Below are 18,489 nucleotides of genomic sequence, written 5' to 3'. Positions count from 1 at the left end.
TGACTTTGAAAAAAACGCTCTTAGCAGCAACACTATGTGATGTGCTGGGACAAATAAAAGAATATAAATTTTAGTTCTTGGTATTAACTTGCTCATAGATTTTATTACATAGAGTATGGTAAGGATAGAAATTACAAATATAATGAAAATGAATTTGGGGGGTTATCTATAAATTTTTTGATTTTTTTTTATCCCCTAAATATCCAAGAGTTGATTATTTTGTTGTCACAAAAGTGATGATGTTTAATGGAAAGACATCAATAGATGCCAGCAAAGGATCTGGATACAGAGCAAGGACTATGGCAGCACGCTCCCAATCAAAGCAGAAAGTTTCCTGGCAGTAAAGTCCATGAAAGTAACCAGATACCAGCTGATTGGTGCGCATTTTGTCAGGGCCTTTGAGAAAGCAGCACCTTTCAAGTCTTGGAGGTCTTTCATAAAGCCTCCAGCCCCTCCTGATTGTTCTGCACACTTTGGCTTTTGCCTATTTTACTGGTAGAAATAACTATTATAATACAACCCCCCATTCCCAGGTCATGTGTGTGTGAGCTAAATGGATGAATCGAAGTTAAATTTCCAGGTGCACTATTCCTTAGCAGGATCGAGCCTCAACCCTGCCTGAGATCCATTTCTGCAGATAGAGAACTGGGACTACGAGAAAAAAAGATAAATTACATTGGTAAAACATAGACAAAACTAATTTTTACTGATTGTTTACAATACTCTAGTACTAGAGTTAGGCACTCCACATGTAATTTCATTTAATATTTCTTCTAATTTAATTCTGATATTTTTTATTGAAATAATATACATACATTTTATTAACATCAAACAGACTGGGTGGTAAGTAGTTGGGAGTTTGTTTTTAAAAATTATCATTTTCCTTTAAAAGGATATACTCTTTGGCATGTATATTTCATCATTTAAAAAATAAAACCAGTTAACAAGGCTTATATTAAAAACAAGAGGCCTGTGCTCCATCCCTTCTTAGTAATTAATCACTCCTTACTTATTCCCTCTTATTAATCCAATATTTTTTCATCTTTTTAGTTATTTCTTCTAGTATTTCCTTTCTTATGCCTACGTAACATGCATATACAGATATTTCTTGATTTTTCAGTCTTAGAGATTATCCCATTGACTTCCTTTTATGGAAGACGAGGATTTAGCTCTCCTATTCTCCCTCTTCTCACTTACAATATTTCACTTCTTCCTATCTTTCTGATATATTTATGTCATAATTTTTTATAAAATCAATATTTAGGGCTAACATTATTTTGACTATGTAAGTATTATTTATAGCTAAGTCACACATAGTATACTATGGTTCTATTTCTTCTCTTGTATAACTCATTGTTTTCGCTAGTTAACAAATACTTTGTTTTAGTTTCCTTGGTTTCTGTACTTTGATTACTAATTCATCCCCAAATTCTCTAATGTAAGTAAAAAACGACTCTGAACTTATTAGTTTTGTTTCACATTTATCTTGGGGGGGGGGATTTCATCTGAAGTCTTCATTTCTTTTCCTCCAAGTTAGTTGTTCTGTAAATCTGACATTTAGCTGGAACTTGGGACTTTTCCCTTCATTGAGATTTTTTCCCCCTGCCTGTCTCCTCTGTTGGATTGCCTGTGTTCCTGGGTCCTTAATCTTTCTCTTGGTACACGCCCTCACGTTGGTAGGTCACATCCTCTAGGAATTTCCTGAGAGAGGTAAATAACTTAGGACCTCACTTTTATGAAAACATCTAGATTCTACCCTCAGATTTCTTCGATACTTTTGGTGGGTGTAGATTTTATGTATACTTTTCCCTCAAAACGCTGAAGGTATGTTTCCATGGTCTCCGAGCCGTAAAGGTGCCCTGGAGAAGTTTCCTGCTTCTCTATGCCTCATTCTGTTGTCCGTGTTTTCCCCCTTCTGGAATTTTTAAGGCTCCATCCCTTTATCCTGGTGTTCATGACATGCCTTGGGCAGACAAATCCCCTAAGAGGATTTATACTGGATTCTAACAAATGCTTTGGGGGTTTTACCAGTCTGGGATTAATCTGAATTAGATTCTTGGCTAGCAGTTTATCAGACCATTTAGCTAGTCTGAATTTGGGCCACAAACCTTTGTGAGGGACAACTCGTGGTTTCAAATTCTCAGTGGCAATTTCTCTCCCCTCTAATTTTGCCAGAATTTGAAAAAGTCAATTTTCCTTGTGGTCCATTAGAAGTAGTATGGAGGTTTATTTCTAATTTACCCTACACTGAAGGAATAGCCCTTTGGAATTCTGGTGGAAGGGGAGTCCCAGTGCAGAACAGCCCTGAGCTTTGCCGTCTGACCCCACTCTTCAAAGTGCTGTGAAAAATCAATGTCTGTCCTTTGCTCGTTTGACAAAAGCTCTCAGGATAACAGTGTACCACTTACCTTTCTAGGTTTCTGTTTTTACTCAATGCTTGCTCTGACATTTCCTTGCTTTTTTGTCTGATGACTTCAAGATCGTTTAAAAAGTTATATTTTGTTGAGAAGTTTTAGTTATTTCCATCAGTCTAGATACCTATCCTGTCATGGTCCTGGAAAAGGAAGGCTATGTGACATATCTGAGCCTCAATTTCCTCATTTGAAAAATGAGGATAATAGTAGTACCTACCTCATGGTGTTGTGAGGAATGAGTGATATTATTAGTGTAAAGCTCTTAACTGTGCAGCTGGCACCTTAATTAATGTTTACTTATCTTTTCTAAAGTGGCATTCTCTGAGTCTAAATGTAAGTTGCTCTATCTTGCTATATTTTTACAGGTATTGATAAATTGTGTGTTTAACATATGAAGAAATATAGCTGGTTCTTTCCATTTAAAAAATTTCCATTTCCAATGAGAACCAAATTATTAAACATTATTACTAGCCTAGATCTTAATTGAGAACATGAAGTTTATTGAAGGGAAAGCCTCGATTAATTTGTATACTTCTAGAGACAAAGAAATTTGAAAACATCCCCTCCCTCTGTAATCAAATAAGACTGTAAACAAATATAAAATGGATGTTTTCTCTTATAACAAAGCAGGCTATGCCCTCATTTTTATGGGTTACTGTTGCCGCAAAGTGTCAAATTGCATGAGAAGATCTTTTTAAAGTCCATAGATAAATTCGCTCTAAGCGGCTACCCTTCTCTTTAGAAACAATTTCCACCCAGCGCCAAGTAGCTCTTGCTCAGATCAGCTTGCTCTCTCTGGCAGCTGATCTGACCTGTAGGCTTCCTCAGGGACACTTCTTTAGCAGGTGCATTGTGATATTCTTCACAGCCAGCATGGTTTCTGTACAGGTGGGTTTGATGAGCATCTCTGGGAGTAAAAATCCAAAATGTCCAGTGTCACGTAGTTCAAAAGCAAATGCGTAGGGTATTCCATTTTTGTAGGCCCAATCCATTGAGCTACCAGAGCTCACATCTAAAAGTTAGAAGAAAAAGAAAAAGATCAGCCTTACTAAAGAGTCTGCATTTTTTTTTTTTTTTGAGACAGAGTCTCACTCTCTTGCTTCTTGCCTGGGCTACTGTGCAGTTTCATGATCATAGCTCACTGCAACCTCAAATTCCTGGACTCAAGCGATTCTCCTGCCTCAGACTCCTGAGTAGCTGGGACTACAGATGCTGCCATCATGCCTGGCTAATTTATTTTTTGTAGAGATGGGGTCTTGCCATGTTGCCCAGGCTGGTCTCCAATTCTTGGCCTCAAGTGATCCTCCTTCATCAGCCTCCCAAAGTGCTGGGATTGTAGGTGTGAACCACTGCAACTGGCCATTTTTCTAAATGTATATACAGTATAGTACTTGCTTATTAAGTTATGTTACATCCTTCCAATTAAATACTGCTTCAATAAGAATGATTTAACAGGAGTTCCGTGGCATTTGGCCCATGGAACCTATAAATCAGACCTGCTGTCATCTTTGAGGATCTAGTCTATGTATTAATGTTTTACCAGTTTGATGAGCTCCACATTTCTCAACCTCAATTCCAATAACATTTATCTTCACCCTCACTTTATTCACCTATAAATAATCTACAATGTGGACTTTTTTTGTTTTTCAGTTCTTACCACTCAGTTCTTCTTCACTTCCAAGGTCTAGAATATTAAAATTCTATTCCCAGAGAACCTCCTCATTTCTCCTGCCTCCCCTGTGTTTCCACTCCTGCTGACCTTGTTCTTGGACTTTACCCTTCAGTTTCTATATTCCTTGCTGCCTTCTTGTGGTTTCATTTGACTGTCCACTCGACCACAGTCAATCATTTCACTGAATTTCTCACCAGACCCTCAAAATGCCACATCCCTATCCTTTTCCTGCCTTTTTTTTTTTTTTTGGCTCATCTTCAATCTTTATCCCAATTTTTCTGCTTTCAATTGGTGAAGGAGCTAGAGAAAGTTCTTGTTGAATAGATATCCTATAAAGTTACACTATCTAATTACTGAAGTCAGGCCAAGACGGAAGGATCACTTGAGTCCAAGAGTTTGAGAGCAGCTTGGGCAACATAGCAAGACCCCATCTCCACAAAAAATAAATTTAAACAAATATAAAATGGATGTAGTCCCATCTACTTGGGAGGCTGAGGCAGGAGGATCACTTGAGCCCAGGAGTTGGAGGCTGCAGTGAGTTATGACGATGCCACTGCACTCCAGCTTATGTGATGAAAAGAGACCCTGTCTCTCTAAAAGAAAAGGAAAATCACTGTCTTTTTATACCTCCAATGCTGCTCTAGGCTCCTTTTTCTAGTCCTTCACTTATTGAAACTTTCCCATTCTCTACTCATCCAACTCCTCACTTTCCCCTGTCCCCCATACTCTAGATGATTACCCTATCACCTCCTCTATTGACATCAGAGCTCCCTGACTTTTCTCCTTCATGCTCAAAGAAAGAAATGCTGCTTGTCTTTTACATGCATCCTCTCTTTCTCTTTTTTTGAGACAGAGTCTCGCTGTGTCACCCAGGCTAGAGTGCTGTAGTGTCATCATAGCTCACTGCAACCTAAAACTCCTGGGCTTAAGTGACCTTCCTAGTCTGACTGGCACAATTCGAACATAGTAAGCCATAGGGCTAAGGTGATGGCTGCTACACTCATGATTTAGTTCTAACTTCCCCCACCTGATTGGAGCCACTACTGCACGAGGCTGGTTGGTGAGAGTTTATGGGGGTCAAGTACGCCAGCCTATTATCAGCTTTTGACAATGTTCACTGTGTTTCTGTTTGAAGTAGAATTTGTGAATAGTTGCACAGCTCAACAGTATTTTTTAATTCTGTCTGTTTAACAGCCCATAATGTCAAAGAAGACCAGAGAATGCTGAAGGAAGAAAACAGATTTTTTAATGAAGATTGGAAATTCAGTATGATCTTGTTTCTGCTAAAGATAAGATGATTTGCTTGGTTTGTAATACTGCAATATCAGCATTAAAGAAATTAAATGCTCATGAGCATTATAACACTCATAAAGGCCACAAATATTTTAAATTACAGGGAGACATACAAAAGGTTGTATTGCAGAAATTAAAAGATGAAAAGCAAAAGCAAAGATTATTCTTTCAAACAATAATAAGACCTGGAAATGATGCCACTGAAGCAACTTAAAAGTACCTTATATACTTGGGGAAAAAGGGAAGCCATTTGGTGATGCAGAAACTATGAAAGAATGCAATGTCAAAGTTGTAGGATGCTTAGAGCCCAATAATGTTTCAAAGTACAAACAACTGCCTCTTTCAAGGAGAACCATAATTGATTGGCATTATGAATTAGCCTTCAACTTAACGGAACAACTTCATGCAATATTTCAAAAGGAAAATACATATTATTCAATCGGTTTGGATGAATCAATTGATACTACTGACTTAGCACAGGTTTATACTTCTTTCAGGTCATAACGGAAGATTTCCTTTGCTATGAAGAGTTACTCACTTGGGCACTCTTGCAAACAAAACACGGGGACTAGATATCTTTGACAACTTTCAAGGTAAATGTCATGAAATTGAACTGAACTTGGTAAATTTATCAAGTGTAAAGGTGGTGCACCTTCCATGACAGGAAAACATGAAGGGTTTATTACATAGTTAAAAAAAAGTATTAACAGATCCAGATGCTCTCATTTCTTTTTGTTGTGTGTTGCATCAGCAAAGTCTCTGTGTTAAAGCTACTATTTTAAGTGACACTTTGCAACAAGTTATAAGTGGTGTTAACTATATTGGTGCAAATGTAACATGGCATCATCAGGTCATAGCATCATGCTAAGGTTGACTGATGAGGTATTCAGTGTGGATTTGCCATATCATTCTAAGGTGCATCGGCTATTGCAAGGATGGTGTTAGCCAAAATTTTATCTCTGTGAGAACAGATAGTTAAATGTTATGAAGAACAGAATCACCAATGTGAATTATTGAAAGAAGATTTCTATAAGAATGCAGCATTTCTGTGTGATAGCATAGCAAATCAAAACTACTTGAATATTTCTTTGCAAGGTAAAACTAAGTCTATGTATGATATGTGGCAAAAAATGCAAGCATCTTGAAAAATGCTATCCTTTTTTCTAAACACTTCTTCAAAAGCAGATTTCAGATGAACATTTTCTCCACTTAGCAAAGGTCATAGATGAGCAGGATGATGTATGTGAATCATTTGAAGAATACGCAGCTGTTACAGACTTATTAATTGGAGAATACAATTAAAGGTTCACAGACTTTGAGAATCATGACATCACATTCAAATTAGCATTTCAGCCTCACCTAGTTGATAAAAGCAAGACGCTGAAAGAACTACAGATGGAATTGATTGAGCTCTCAGTAGATAACATTTTAAAGTCATTTGTTTGCTGCTGAGAAACATCCAATTGAAATGGAAAAATGAAGTAGAATTCCCATGCCTTTGGCAACATGCCTGAAAAATGCTTTTGTGCTTTTCAACTATTTATTGCTGCAAATCTACATTCTTCCACCTAACCCAAATGAAGATACTCTTAAGGTTACAAATGACTGATACCCATCTAGAAGATCAACTGAAACTGCAGGCCTCCATGCTGCAACCAAATATTCAAAAGCTTTCCAACAAAAAGTGGACACAACGAAGTCATTAAAAGGTTAATTTTAAAATTAACAAGTAGTTTTCATTGTTTGAAGTTATTAAGTACATAGTAGTTAGATTTTTACAAAATAAGGTCCATTTTAAAGTATATCTAATTGATGTTTCTTGAATGTGGCCTTATTTGATTACAGTTAAATGAATGCAGCCTTCCAACAAGAAAATGTTCCCCACCCCTGGCTAAAGTACTTAAGGACCCCTTTCCTATCACAGTTCCTTCTCACAATCCTGCCATATATCCCTGGTTACCATCCTTTTTTCTTCATTCTTTTGCTTTAGAACTCAAAAGGGAATCTATATATGTTGCTTGTACATCCTCAACCACTTTCAAGCTGGCTCTTGCCTCTACCTGTCTATGACATTTTGTTCTCGAAGGTCACCAGTGACTGCAGGCCTAGTCTCCTTTCTCTTTTTGTTTTCCCTCAGATCTCACTTTCAGCCTCTCCACAGCGTTTAACATAGCTGACGGGCCATTCTGGCTACTCTCTGCTTCTGGCTCCTGTGACCTCACACTCCCCAGCTTTTCAGCACAAAGTTGAAAGCAGGGCGCTAGAGGCAGACTGCTGGCATGGGCTGCATCTGTTTTTACCACCTTCTGGGTGACTTCTCTATGCCTCAGTCTCCCTTTTTGAAAAAATATAGTAGCTGCCACATAAGGTTGTTGTGAAAATTAAATGAAATAATAAATCACTTGAAAGTGCTCAGGATATATTAATATTAGCTGTTATTATTTGGTATCTTTATACCCCAAAGTGCCTAGTATGCAGTTTTTAATCTAACAGGCTCTTAAAAACCATTTATTAAATGAATAAATGTTTTATAGAAAATCTTTGTCTGTTTTCCTGAAATTTATATGATCCAGCTTGATATAATCCTATTATTGCTATTATTAAATTTCCAGAGCATGCTAATTTACTCAAATAATACCACTTTTTATGATGTTTTTCCGAGGACAAGTTAGAGATGGAATCATTATGTGAAAATGACAGTTAAATGACTCTGCTGTTTCTCAGATTCCCTTTGCTTCAGTTAAGGACAGAAGATAGGCTATGTCTTCTGTGTCCCTCTGGTTAGAGTACATTGGAACTACAAATAGTAGTCATAGTAGCCAAAGCCAGAGACAATATGTGCCAACAGTTACATCATGGTGATGTGACAGCCTCATTTCTATAGTAACAGATTGTTCTTGGTAAATATAATACTATGACTGTGCCTTTATACAAAGCTGAAAAGGTGAACTGTTAGCAAGACATTTAAAAACTAATGTTTTTTTTATATATTAGTATTAATTGGAAATGTGATTTTTAAAATACTATTAATATTTTTCCCCTTTCAAGGTGACTATTGAAAAACAGTTCTAAAAAGATCTGCATGAGACCAATGATCATGGACTTTGAAAAAAAAATCTACAGATACTTGTGACATTCTTATTATTAGGATAAACTCATTTCAAAAGCAATGTTAATTGATGAACCAAACTTTTGTTCTGAAGGCTGAAGAAAGTGAGTGGTAAGACATTAACAATATAATGATAGGTAGATTAAAGAAATCCAGGAGAAATTTGCCACCTTACTGAGAAGCATAATCAGATGTCACTATCTATACACACATACACATTTGTGTGTTTACCTTTATATGCATACATAGACTTTCATATAGACATGACTTCTCACTAGATTTTCCAAGTCATATAGTGAATGAATGTTAGAGTTTGAAAGGCTGTAAGTAATGATTTAGTCCAATTCTTCATGTTACAGTTGTGGAAACTAAAGCCCGGGATTAATAAATATCTTGGCCAGGATGACACAACCTGGCAGAATTAGGACTAGAATCCACATCTTTTGTCCAAGTTCTTTCCATATGCCCAGTTGCTTTCTTTTTCATATGAAAGAAGAAATACTTTTTAATCACCTTTTAAGGGAAAATTCAGCTGGAGGTATTACATAAGAAATAGCATTTCATAACAAGAGCGGTGGAGGGAAGGAGTAAAAGGGAAGCTGTTGTAGGGCTGAAACATTTATTTCATTATCTTCTCAAGGCCCATTTCCACCCTCACAGTGGTTACAATTGCTTAAGGAGTCCATTTTGGTATGTTCTACTGTCATAAGATCTCCGTGCAACTTGCAGTCATTACTGCATGCTTAGTACATTCTCTGCTTAGAATTTGTTCAAGTGGGTACAGTGACTTCTGTCAAGCTGTGTAAAAGTAATCAGGTATAAACTCCTTCCATCTTCCTGGGCTAATTTGATAGTCAAAAATTTCACTTTAGGGAGAATATGCTTTCTCCTTTTAAAAAGGAAGTCATGGCACAGGATGTTGGTTCAAGAGTGATGATTCTAACACAACACACACAGGAAACTTACACAACGTTCTGGAGGCAGGTCCGTATCTGTACCGTACCCCGTATACCGACTGAAGTGCATTCACAGCTTTGTAAGCTGCAGATTCCTGTGAGGGAAAATGGAGAAACTTTATATATTGTTACACTGATACTTTCAGAAACACTGACATGTTGTGCGAGCTTTGATCAGTCATCAACATAGAGGACGATGACGGGCATATTAGTTGCTGGCTACATTTAATAATAATGTTCTATTACTCTTATGTCACATGCTCCATTTGCAACATGTTTTGGAACACATCATTTCTTTTGTCGCACAACAATCCAGTGATCAGTAATATTTCCATTTTGCCAATGAGGCAAGGAAGGCTCAGTGATGTTAAATGGGTATGCTGGCATTACAGAGCAAAGAGTGGTTAAGTACCCATATTTTCTAAGGCTGATTTAGTGTTCTGTCCTCTTCACTTTAGTTCAGGGACACCTATTTCTATAAATTACAAAATGCTTGGCAGGGAATGAACCAGGTCAGTCTTATTCACAGCTCATACCCAGTACTGTGTCTGTATATAACAGATACTTGATTGATATTTCTTAGATGAATGTTGAATAAGAATAAATCTGTAAAAAAGTATTAAGACAATAATATTGATTCTTAAGCATATATCTCAGTGGCTATGTATAAGGTATTTAAAACATATCTGGATCAATTAAAAATCCTTTAATTCTGTAAGAATGACTTCTCTTATGCTGTGTTTATCCTTACAAGGCATGGGAACAACTTCAGAATGCTTCATGACTTCTAAGGTTACACATGCCTCCCACAGAGCTTAGTCAGGTACTGCTCAGATGCAGAAATTCTAAGGTGGAACTCTTCCTACCAATGCCAAACGTTAGGAAAAATACTCAACACAATCAAAATACTAAAAGGTGGATATTCTACTATGACTGGAATGATACTATCCTTTAAACATTTTCAAATAGTATAAAATCACTCGTTTCAACAGGAGTTAGAGAAGTATTATGTGACAAGTGAAAGGAAAAGAAGTATGTTGAAACCAGTATACAACTCTCCCATTTCAATTTGCCTGTGAATAATTTAATACTTTAATACACTCTGGACAACATGGTGGCGTGTGCCGGACTGAGCTTCAGGTTGCTGTCCTCATTCAGCTCAGGGATGCATAGGCAGTATTTGGAGCAAATGCCACACTTCGTGGCTATTCAGGGACCAGGCTCCAGAAGCTGGCAGACTATTTATTATTGATCTCACTGATGATGACATTCTTCCCACAGGAGCCAACAGAAAAGGAATGTAAACACCATAATGAAATATCTTTATGGAGAATGTTCTAAGATTTTAACATCTCCAACAATTTCAGCAATATTCCATGGCAAGGGCAGATATTTCTACATTTAGAAGATTATTGCATTCTGCTGGTGAGGAGACCTTTGTTCCTCATTATTTCAGATGACTAAACCCAGGGAAAAAAAAATCTAAGAAAGAAAAAGATAACTACTTTGCCTATATACACAAATTATGTACACAGGTTTAGCCTTTTGAGCTCACTGTACTTCTGCCATTTGGCTGTAGGTACATGTTGACAAGGGGTGTGGATAATATCTGTACACAAAAAGTTAAAACTTTATCATTTCCCCCAATAATTATTTTCCAGGGTGGCACACCTAGACACCTATTAATATTTTAAAGAGTTTACTTAAGTGATTCCCCCTTTCCCTGTTGTTTTTTCTTTCTAATTTTTTCAAAAGGATGGAGGCCTTACTTAGTTTTCAGCTGAGGAAGGTATGTATTTTGTATTTAAAAAGCAACCTAATGAATGACTTAAAAAAATGTTAGCAGGAATACAGACTCTTACATACTGATGAAATGTTTGTGAAGATTTTTAATAAAATTTGATCGTTTCTGGTTAACATTCAGAGACTGACTAGTTTCTGAGAATTGTAGTCTTAGCTTTATTGATTTAGCTTTCCCTTAACCCACTCCAAGATTTCTCAACAATGGCACTGTTGATATTTTGGGCTGAACAATTCTTTGCTGTGTGGGGCTGTCCTGTGCACTGCAGGATGATTAGCAGCATCCTTGGCCTCTGCCCCCTAGATGCCAATAGCATCCCCCACCCCTCTTGTGACAATCAGAAATGTCTTCAGACATGGCCAGATGTCCACTGGGAGGCAAAGTCAGCCTTGGTTTTGAACCACTGATCTATTCTTACACCACATCCTCTAATCCAAGGCAAAAGGAAAATAGGCTTAACTCACTGTGGGAAGATAAATTTAAAATACGAAGAACATTCTCATGTAATAATTTTTATATATTGCATACTCCGCATCATCTGTTGTTAAGAATATAAATAGACACTGTTCCCACTTAAGAAAGGGCTGAATATTTGCCTATAGAAATATTGCGATGCAAGGTGTCAGGATGCCAGGTCAACAAAGCAACAGCTGCAGCTGCAGCAGCAACAACAACAAAAACAAAAGGAAAGGCTATGTGACTCACAGAGCAGCTAAAGAATAACACTACAGAATATGACTATCACTTTAGAATATTTCTAAATGGAATTTGCTCAGAATTCTTGGAATGCCAAGAACAGAGTTCCCCCCTCAGACAGGATGAAAGCCTTCCCCAGGCTTTCTTCTGGCTTCCTCATATCCCGGTTCCTCCTAGTTCTTGGACATTTAAGTCAGGAATTCCTGAAACTCCAGCAATTTTGGTGCAAACTTTGGAGTTCAGGGTATAGGGAGAAAGGGAAAGCTTCTATTTTAGAAAAACTTTTTAATTCAAGTATAACATTGTAGTATAATAAAAAAATAAATATTCAGTTTTCATCCCTAGTTCCTGGTGCAAAGCTCCTAAAAATCTTGGACTCTCTAGAGTGGTAAGAGTGTCTTTTGCATGCTAATGAGATGACTGGTGACTGGGGGCCCCTAGATAGCTTCAGGATGGGGGGAGGGGCAGGCTAACAACCAGGAAGACCAAACCATGTGATTAGGGAGTTGGAACTTTTAGCTCCATTCCCCATCCTCTGAGGAGGAGAGAGGGGCCAGAGAGTAAGTTCAATCACCAATGGTCAGTGATGTAATCAACTATACCTATGTAATGAAATCTCCATAGAAACCCTAAACAATAGGATTTGGGGAGCTCTTAGGTTGATGAACACATCTGATGCACCTGGAGAACACAAAGAAGCCTGCACACCCTCCCTCCATACCTTGCCTTGTGCTTCTCCTTGTCTTGGCTATTCCTGAGTTGTGTGTTTTATAATAAACAGGTATTAGTAAGTAAAGCTTACTTCCCTGAGCTCTATGAGTCATTCTAGTGAAATATTGAACCTGAAGAAGAGATGGTGGGAGCCAAGTCGGACATAAGTGTGGGTAACCTGGGAACCCCTACTTGTGACTGGTGTCTGAAGTGAGGGCGTATTGCGGGACTGAGTCCTTAAACCCGTGGAGTCTGATGCTAACCTTGGGTAATCAGTGTCAGACTGGAGTTGCATTGTTGGGCACCCAGTTGGCGGTAAAGAAGTGGTGTTGGAAAAGACATCACACGCTTGGTGTCAGGAGGCAAAAATGCCCTCAAATATGCACACAGAAGAGTACCCAAATTATGAGTTTATAGTTCAGTGAATGATCACAAATTGAACACATTCATGTACCACCATCCAGGTCAAGAGCAAGAGCAGTCGCAGCAACCCACGAACCCCTTTGTGCCCCCTCCCTGGCCCCTCCCTTGTCCCCAAAGGTACTTGCCATCCTGACTTCTCACACCATATATTAGAATGATATAACTAAGAATTTTCTTAGTTTTGAAATATAGGCCTTTAGATGCTATAGGCTCACTGAAGTGACTCACTTTATGACAAATTGTGCCCCATAGTGAATGGCTTGTTGGGTTTCTGCTATAGGAGAGAAAGGAACTCTGCTTTTTCATTTTCAAGGAATTTTTTGCCTGCAAGTAGGGTCCTTCTTAGTACTAACTTGTCAGATACATACCCAGAGACTTAAGCATTAAGCAAATAGCGCTTATAAATTAAAACTTACTTTTAATTAATGAGAGTCAGACTATAATTTATGAACAATTATTTACTCAATAAAGTTAATTACAGCTCTGCATATGTGACCGAAGCTATAATACTAATCAAATCCATCCTGACCTTTCCTGAATAACCTGTGGTAAGAATGTAAATAGGGTTGAAATGATTACATTTGAGAAGCAGCACACTGGTCAAAAGCAGTAACTCTGGAGCTAGACTCAGGGCTGAATCCTGGCTATGACACTTGGTAGCTACGTGTCCTTAGTTGAGTCACTTAATATCATTGGGACTCAGTTTCCTCATCAGTAAAGTGAAGTTAATAAGAGTTACCTTGTATGATTGTTATGAAGAATAAATGAGTTAATACGTGCAAAATACTTCTTAGAATAAACACTGTATGTGTTTGCCATTGTCAGCAGTACTTTGAACCACCTTAGCATCAGAGAGGAAGCACGAAGCCTCACACACAGATGAGGGGCCAAACACTTACCACACAGCTAAAGTTGGGAATGGTTGCATATTTGTAAGAATACGGGTAGAGCAACATCTGAGCATAGGCGTGAAAGGACAGGTAAGCCGTGATGTGCTTTCTGTGTTTCCGGAGGAAGTTAGCTACAGCCTTCACTTCTGGCTCAGACTCTGGGAAAGGGCCGCAGTATGTATCATCACAAGGGTGCACAGAAGCTCCTTCATCTGCGAGTCACAAAAGACAATGGGGTGGGGGAATGGGCAGGGGAAAAAACGAGAAACACAAATCAGTATCGTTAAATGGTAACTTTTATTTCTGTAAACATATGGTATTATTAAGCAATTCATCTAACTTCTTATCTATGGGAATGGATACTATAAATTCCAAGGTGATTCAAGTCCCCATGCTCCACAACACCTGTACTCTCTCTTTATAACATTCAGTACACTTGTAATTAGTGTTCAATATTTACTCATTTAATATTCAACCAGTATTTATACTGTTCTAGGTGCCTGGGATACACTGGAAACAACACAGAAAAACAACAACAACAAAAACAAAAAAAACCACCAAAAAACAAAAACAAATCTCACAGACTGTAGGCTCTCATAGAACCTGCATTCAATCTAGATTCTTTCTTAGACTCAAATGCTCTGTGAAGGCTGGGGCCATGTCCTTCTTGCTGGGCAGCTAGCAGCTAGAACAAGAGTATGGCAAGCATCCAACAAATATTTTTCGAATAAGTCTAAGTCAGATTGAAAGAAAAGGCTAGACATCTGTAAAAGTGTCTGATAAGATACTGATAGAGCAATTGATAGAGCAAATTGATATTGATAGAGCAAAAACATAAAGGCAATCCAGAAATAATTTCCAAGAACATGCCAAACCAATTTGTATTATATTTTTAGATCAGCAATATCCAGACTAGTTTTGTAAAACCCAAGAGGCTTCTCTTGTTATCTTGGGGGTTGGTTAAAGTTCGGTCGGGAAATCTTCGAAATTTTAATAGTTTTTGAATTAGAAAATCATATATAGGGCATACTTATTAAGAAGTCTATGAAAGGAAGGAAAATAAAAATCACTACAAAATATTATAGTTCTAAGAAAGTTTCCATAGTTATTTGCTATATGGGGCCATTACTCTCTCTCCTCTACCTCTAGAAAATAATAATTCTCTCACAAACTAATGGAAAATATCTGGTGATTCTGTGACACAGGCTAATTCTGCTGAACATGAAAAGACAACAAAGTCAAATTGGGCTAAATCTTGAGGACAATAAGTGTAGTTTATGCTGTAGCAGAGTCAAGAGTCAAGATGGGGAACTCACAGCAATGGGGGATTCCCTCCTTTGATCTCATTCTGGAGATGCTTCAGAAGCAAGTGGAATGCAGATGGAACCCAGAATGTAATATGAAAAGCAATAGCTGATGCTCTGAAGGGAGTGGGAAAAATAGAGAGAGATCTGTGGAATATTGACATAAAGCACTAGACAGGTAAGATCACAAACTGAACAATTAATTCTGGAGGGAGCAGAATTCATGAGCCAGAGAAAACAAGAATTTACAATAATCCTAATAAATATTTTCAAGGGCATATAGGAGGGCAATGAGAACAAAGAGGGACATGGAGTTATAAAAAAGAACCAGTCAGATATAACAGAGACAAAAATACTTAATTCATGGGCTGGATGAATACAGTCAATGAATGAACTAATGAGATGGAGTGGGGTTTGAAACACTCCCAGAAGGCATCAGGGAGGGATAAAGAATTGGAGAAATGAGAGAAAAATTAAAGGGTATGAAAAATAGAATAAGCTTCAATATGTGATTAATAGGAGCCCTGGAAGGAAAGAAAAAAAGTCAAGTTAAATATTAATATTTGAAGAACTGCTAATTAAAATTTCTCCACAATTAAGTAAAGATTGAACAGACTTATTGTGTGCCAAACAAAAGTGATAAAGTGGGAAATATCAACATTTTGACATATTAAAGTGAAATTTAAGAAAAGGAAACAATTCCAGGGAGAAAAAAGCAGGTCATTTAGAAAGGAACAAGAATCAGATTGACATTTGACTTTTCAACAGCAACACTAGAATAATATTTCCAAAGTGCTTATTAAAAAGGAATTTTGAATCTAGACTTTTATTTCCAGCTGAATTCTCATTCATACTGATATTCTGTGGCATATAAGGCCTCAAAAGTACATACTACACACTGACATACTTTGAAAACACCCATGGCGAAAGTATTCCAACAAAATAATGAATAACTCCAGAGAACTTACTTGATGTAAGAATTACAGGATAGTAAGTGACTTACTAACATCTGCTGTCTAAATAAGCAATGTCCAAAGGGGAAAAGAAGTGTAACAATCTTGGTGTCAAATTCTAGGAGATAACAAACTGATGGAAGGATACAGGACTGGGGACCAGGAGAGGAAAACGCACGTTGTTAGTCTTCTTTGAAAAGGAGACATAGATATTGATTACATTTAGAAAGTGATAGAAGAAAAACGTAAGTATAGGTCTTAAGTTAGGGTTAACCACCAGAAGAAGAAAAATAGAACACAAACTTCACAACCAGCAGAAGTAAGTTGGACCCACCTAATAGAAAGTAGTAAAGGAAGAAAAAAAGGAGAAAAAAGAAACACTGGCAAATAGAGAACAGATGGGCCAGGTGCAGTGGCTCATACCTGTAATCCTAGTACTCTGGGAGGCCTAGGCAGAAGGATTCCTTGAGGTAAGGAGTTCAAGACCAGCCTGAGTAAGAGTGAGATCCAGCTCTCCCCAAAATAGAAAAAATTAGCAGGGCTGGGTGTGGTGGTGTGCACCTGTAGTCCCAGCTACTTGGGATTGCTTGAGCCCAAGAGTTTGAGGTTGCAGTGAGCTATAATGACGCCACTGCACTCTACCCTGGGCATCAGAGTGAGACTCTGTCTTGAGAAAAAAAAGGTGGGTGGGGGAGAAGGGGACAGGTAAAATCACATCTAATGGATACAATGCACACTATCTGGGGGATGGACACAATACAGTATAAAAGCAATTTATGTTACCAAATCATTTGTACCTCCATAATATTATGAAATAAATTTTTAAAAAATAAATTAACATGGCAGGAATAAGCCTTAATGTAACAATAATTGTGAAGAATGCTAATAGATTACATTCACCCATCAAATTACTGATATTTTTATATAGGAAACTAAAGATCCAGCAATTTCGTGTCTATAGAAAAAAATGTGTAAGTAGATATATCAGATATCTACTCTTAGTATTGTGGCAGACTTGGTGTTTATAGTAGTTTCTCAAGGCTGCCATAATACATTGCCACAAGTTGAGTGGCTAAAAACAACAGACATTTATTCTCTAACAGTTCTTGAGGCTAAAAGTCTGGAATCAAGGTGCCAGCAGGGCTATCCACTCTCCCGATGCTGTGTGCAGGAGAATCCTCCTTTGCCTCTTCCTGGCTTCTAGTAGGTCCTGGTAATCCTTGGCATTCCTTGGTTTGTAGATGCTTCCATTCATGCCCTGCTTAAGGGAAGGGATGTGTTCTGATAAATACATCATTAGGCAATTTTGTCATTGAGTGAACATCACAGAGTGCACTTACACAAACCCAGAGGGTCTAGCCCACTACACACCTAGGTTACATGGTGTGACCTATTGCCCCCAGGCTGCAAACCTGTACAGCGTGTTACTGTACTAAGTACTCTGGGCAACTGTAGTATAATGGTAAGTGTTTGTGTATCTAAACATAGAAAAGGTACAGTAAAAATATGGTATTATAATCTCACAGGACCACCTTTATATATATGCAATCAGTTGTTGACTAAAACACTGATACACGGCACATGACTGTGCTCCTGTATCTTTACATGGCCTTGTTCCCTGCATTTGTGTGCGTGTCCTCTCCTCTTCTTAGAAAGACAGCCATTGGATTTGAGACCCACCCTAATCCAGCATACTTCATTGTAACTAAATAAAGTCATATTCTGAAGTTCCAATGGATATGAAATTTGGGGGAACACTACCTACTTACAATATTTTGAGGGATTATCCTGCTTTAGAAAACTCAGATCCTATATAGGACAGATTCTCTGGAGCATTGTTTGTCTTGCAAAATGTAGAGGAGTCTCCAAGATACCCAGATAAAAGATCAACTTAAAAAATTTAATAGGGTGGCCAGTCATAAAAAGAAAAAATCAATAGGCTAATTCTACCCATAGCAGTATTGTATTAAGATAATGTATAGTAGAAAATAAGACATTATTCACAATATCTATGAATTAATCTATCAAAGAATACAATACATGCTATCAGAAAATGTTAAAACTCTATTAAAATATCAATAATTAAGAACTGAATCAGAGAACTATACCACATTCATGAGTGTGATGACTTAGTATTGTAAAGATGTTAATTCTTCCCTATTTATTTATTGTTCAATTCAATTTTAACAAAAACACTAGCAGCAGGATTTTAGGGGAAAACTCAACTAAAAAACTCTACAATTTTTGAGGAAGAATAAACAGTTAAG

At 37.6% G+C, this 18,489-nt stretch overlaps 1 protein-coding gene across 1 annotated transcript in view; it reads right to left on the bottom strand.

Annotated features, from left to right (window-relative positions):
• Positions 1-2,884: 2,884 nt before the first annotated feature.
• CPA6 (carboxypeptidase A6) overlaps positions 2,885-18,489 on the bottom strand; it is a 259,455-nt gene continuing 243,850 nt past the window's right edge. The window contains exons 9-11 of the mRNA XM_012739909.2: positions 13,975-14,177; positions 9,455-9,539; positions 2,885-3,426 (exon numbers count right to left, since the gene is read on the bottom strand). Coding sequence (XP_012595363.2) covers positions 3,239-3,426; positions 9,455-9,539; positions 13,975-14,177 — 476 coding nt within the window. The 3' untranslated portion in view covers positions 2,885-3,238. The remainder of the gene's footprint in view (positions 3,427-9,454; positions 9,540-13,974; positions 14,178-18,489) is intronic.

Source organism: Microcebus murinus, chromosome 7, assembly GCF_040939455.1.
Source record: "Microcebus murinus isolate Inina chromosome 7, M.murinus_Inina_mat1.0, whole genome shotgun sequence".
In the NCBI taxonomy this organism is placed as follows: domain Eukaryota; kingdom Metazoa; phylum Chordata; class Mammalia; order Primates; family Cheirogaleidae; genus Microcebus; species Microcebus murinus.
This window is presented reverse-complemented; position numbering and strand designations above follow the sequence as displayed.